General features: G+C 21.7%; 3 protein-coding genes across 3 annotated transcripts; all 3 read right to left on the reverse strand.

Annotated features, from left to right (window-relative positions):
* Nucleotides 1–9: 9 nt before the first annotated feature.
* Nucleotides 10–1707, reverse strand: ENU1_173200 (hypothetical protein; the record flags this gene model as incomplete). The annotated part of the gene is made up of 1 exon (XM_008861225.1): nucleotides 10–1707. A coding segment is annotated over one exon (1698 nt), but the record flags the coding sequence as incomplete, so codon positions are not given.
* A 176-nt stretch (nucleotides 1708–1883) lies between these two features.
* On the reverse strand, nucleotides 1884–2168 carry ENU1_173210 (hypothetical protein; the record flags this gene model as incomplete). Its single annotated transcript, XM_008861226.1, has 1 exon — nucleotides 1884–2168. The coding sequence occupies one exon, from the start codon at nucleotides 2166–2168 to the stop codon at nucleotides 1884–1886; it is 285 nt and encodes a 94-aa protein (XP_008859448.1).
* A 507-nt stretch (nucleotides 2169–2675) lies between these two features.
* On the reverse strand, nucleotides 2676–2855 carry ENU1_173220 (hypothetical protein; the record flags this gene model as incomplete). The annotated part of the gene is made up of 1 exon (XM_008861227.1): nucleotides 2676–2855. One exon carries the CDS (start codon nucleotides 2853–2855, stop codon nucleotides 2676–2678), a length of 180 nt encoding a protein of 59 aa, XP_008859449.1.
* Between the last annotated feature and the right edge of the window lie 1580 nt (nucleotides 2856–4435).

The following is a 4435-nucleotide window of genomic DNA, read 5'->3' on the forward strand; positions in this document are numbered from 1 at the left end:
ATCAAAGACTTGTAATAAACGAACAAGAACTTGAAAATAAAGAATAGCATATTCTCGTTTCTTTCCAAGTAATTTGTTAACATTTTCATGGTAGTTTGAAGTTTCTTTATCATAATCAATAAGATATCTTTTTGCACATGCCATTGCTAATTTACTAATTTCTTTTGGTGAATATATTTGTTGAATTGCATGAACTGAATGTGTTTCATTTAAACATTTATTATTAAAAATTTTAAAACAACGACCAACTTCTATTAAAAGGTCATATTGAGAGTCTAAATAACATTCTGTTTGTGGACGTTGAAGACATAAAGAAATAGGCATTAAAACTCTTTCTGATAATCCTAATCCAATTGTTTGATATCTAGCTATTTTCATATAAACTCTAAATATTTTTAATAAAATACGGAAGAAATAAGCATTAAATGATTTTGATTCTTCTATAATTAATTCCCAATCAGTTAATATTTTCATAAAAATATTTTCTTTATTACATACATAAATATGTTGAAAATAATCTTCCATAGAATGAGTAATTTCTTTAAAACAATCTTTATAACCTAATGACACTGAAGGAATGAGGAAAAAACAAATTTGTTTGATTAGCTCATGATTTTCTTCTATAACTATATTATATCTAGTCAATTTAATTACTTGTTTTAATTGTTCAAATCCAGATTTGTAAGTTAAGTTATCAAGACATGCTTCATTTTCACTTTTTGAATTAAATATCTTAACTCCTGTTTGGTCTACTTTAAGAATATAAGGAAGACTTTCATTAAAAAATGCTTGAGCTAATTTTCTTGCTTCATCCCTCATTTCATTTTTTGATTCTAATTGTTCATCACCTTTTCCTTTTCCTGTTTTTCTTGGAGTAATTGCTCTTTGGAAACTTCTACTTTGTCTTCTTAAGAAAGTATCATCTTCTTGGAACAATGAACTTGAGAAGAAGATAGACTTTCTTCTTACTTGTTTTGATGATCCTCTGTCTATATCATCATAGTTAATTGTTGTATTATCATCCTTAACAATAACAGTTTTAATTGATGGCAATGGTTTTTCATCAAAGGTATAATCACCAAAAATATTTTTATATATTTCTTTCATCTTTTCAGTTAGTATAGTTCCTACCTTTTCTGTTTGAAGAACAGTACAAAATGCTTTAGTATATTTATCCAATAATCTACCAATAAGAAGATAAATTCCATCACAAATTGAATGCATTCTTATATGATCAAATAACATTTTAATGATAGTCTTTTGTTCAATTAATGAATTAGAAAAAACACGACTGATTAATACTTCTAAAGAATTAACAAGGTCAGTAATTGGATGATGACATAAGTCATTTATAAATTTTGGTAAAACCATTATTACATCTTTAATAACAAAAGATTCAGCACAACTTATTGCATGAATTTCATTTAGTTTGTTAGTTATATTAAATTCTTCTGTTGAAAAAGAGTTAGGAAGTTGAGTAGGATTAATGTATTGTTTTAATGCATTAATTGCACGATTAACAGTTTCACACCGAGCAATAATAGAGAGTTTTTCATTTAATAATAATAATGAACCATTTTCTTCATCCAAATCAATTCTTTTAATTCCTTGAATTGATTGACAAATTAAACGAGGAGAAGTTGGGTCTGGATGAATAGTAGGTGATTTATTCATTGAAGGTAAATCACTAAAGTATTGAGTTCTCATAAGAAATTGAACGAGTTGTTGATATAAAGTGAATTGATTAATAGCAGCTCTAATATTATTATTAGTAATTCCTTTAACATTAGTAGACACATGATATTCTATTTGTTTTGAGTTACCAATTTTTTTCTTTGTTAATGTTGTAAGAACACTATCTTTGAATAAAGTGTGATGTGAAATTAAATTATAGTATTTAATTGTAATAGTAATTCCTCTAAATAAATGTAAATATATTTATTCTTTTCTTTAATGTATTTTAAATTAAAGAAAATAGTTATTCCAAACTTTGTTGATTCACTTGTTGGTGTTAAAACCCAAATAAGCATTGATGCTGGTGGAACTGTTTTCATAGTTTGTATAATTTCATTTTGGTCACTTAAAAATACAACTAAAGGAACAGTAGATAATGATTTAGAATGTGGAGAAACCAAACTTTGTCTAAAACTGAGTCGAGGTGATGCCATTAGAGAAATAATAAAATGAAACTTTCTTTTTCTTTTTTGTTTCTGTTTTCTTAAAAATTTTAAATAAAATTTTTTTAAATTAAACAAATCTATTTTTAACACCTCCTCTTAACTCCGAACTTAGTGCAAAATACTTTATGGTTTTTTATTTCAATTACTATTTTTAAACAAGGTTCTATAATGGAAAAGTATTAAACAAATAAAGTTAAATTGAAGAAAAATAAAAATCGAAATAAAGAGTTGAAAGGAAAAAAATTAGTCTTTAAATTAAATTAAATCATTTTTCTATAAAATTCATTTAATTATTTTATTTTTATGTTTTATAACTGTTAATTTAATGAAAGTTTTATTCACTATTTTATTTACTTAATGGAAGGAAAAACTTGTTCTTTTATATCAAAACAACATATCAAAAAATTCATATTGATAAATAATATTGAATAAATTGTTATTTTTTTTTATTCTTTTTTAAACCCTTTAATATTAATACAAAATGAATTTATTTAATTATTCAAAACAACCACATTTCTCAGAAACATCTTTAACTAATTTATTAGTTGCTATCGCAAAAATATCACTTAATTGATCTTCACAATAATTTTCATCCCTAAAAGATGTATACCATTGGCCTAATTCAAAGTCTTTTTCTTGAATCTCTCTAAGCCCTTTTGTGTCACATTCTGGCATCTTTATCCTTTAACCAATGATTCTTAAAATAGTTCTTTTCTACCCTTTTTTTAGAAAAAACATTTATTTTTATTAATTATTCTTTTTTGTTTTGTATCCCATTATATTCTCTTATTCTTTATTTATTGACACTTTATTATTTTATATTTATTCCTTTCACTTCTTGATCATAAACTAATTAATACCAACTCAATGAAATAATACTTTGTCATTTGTTTAAATAAAAATTAAAGCATTAGTTTTTATGGCTTTTAATATGTCAATTTGTAGTTATTAAAAGTTTTTTAAAATAATTTTTGAATCTATTTATTATCAGCTCAAAATTATTATAAATAATTTTGTCTCAATAAAACAACTTTTTAATGTTTTGTGTCGAATAAAATTTAAATATTACTTCATTGAATTAAAAAAGGAATGATTGATATGTATATCTATAATTATTTATTATAAATGTTAAAAAGTAGTTATTCCATATTCTAAATATATTGTAGTCCATTTATATAATTGAGTTTTAATATATAATTATTTGAGTGATGATAAAAATATAACAATACAATTAAATATATAAATTATTTCATATTTTATACTAATACCAAATGTTTTAATAATATATTTAAATATTATTATATTTTAATTGAAGTCATCTTCATATTGACTTTGTAATAATTTATCGTTAACATTAATTATTATGATTTCTTTTTTTAAGAATATTAATTCTATGTTTTATAATTGTTGATATTCAGCTTGTATTTATTTTCATTTTAAATACAATTTATTCATTGTGTACAAAACACATTTTATTACATCATTTAATTCTTATCTTTTTGTACTTAATAAATTCTAATTTATAAATTGATATGTATTAATAAATAAATCATTATTATAAATTGTATTTGTGTATACATTAAATTTACTTATTCACTTAATATTCTTTTTACTTGCCCTTTTTTTATTATTTGTTTTTTAACAAGATTTCTTTCATTGGCTATTTAATGATATTCTGTGAATATATTAAACTAATTAAAAATATTTATTTTATTAACAGAATAATGTACATGTTATACAGATCTATTCAATGTAATAATATACTATTTTCTGTTGATGATTTGAATATATATGTCAAATAATCCAATTTTAAATGATTATTTATCCTATCTCATTCATAATCATTGTGAAATCGAATAAAGAATATTATGAATTAAAAATCAATAAAATAAAATGAAAATTCATTCTATATTATATATTTATTCATTAAATTCATTTTGTTAACTGGTGTATTGTTTTTAAGTATATCAATAGAATAACATATACATTGTATATTATTGATAATATTTATTCAAGTAGTAATTATTTTATTTTTCAATTTGATATTGCTCAAATGTACAAAAGACAATAACCATAATTAATTGAAAACTTTTACTAATAAAATTATTGATATGTATGTATGATTTAAAAATAATAATGTTGTTAAATATAATATATACACTATTATTACAACTTCATTTAAGAAAGCTCATTAAGTTAAATATATTATTCTTTGAATATTGTTAAAATGATTAATGATATTTATATCCTATGTG

Source organism: Entamoeba nuttalli (assembly GCF_000257125.1).
Source record: "Entamoeba nuttalli P19 unplaced genomic scaffold asmbl_7631, whole genome shotgun sequence".
In the NCBI taxonomy this organism is placed as follows: domain Eukaryota; phylum Evosea; order Mastigamoebida; family Endamoebidae; genus Entamoeba; species Entamoeba nuttalli.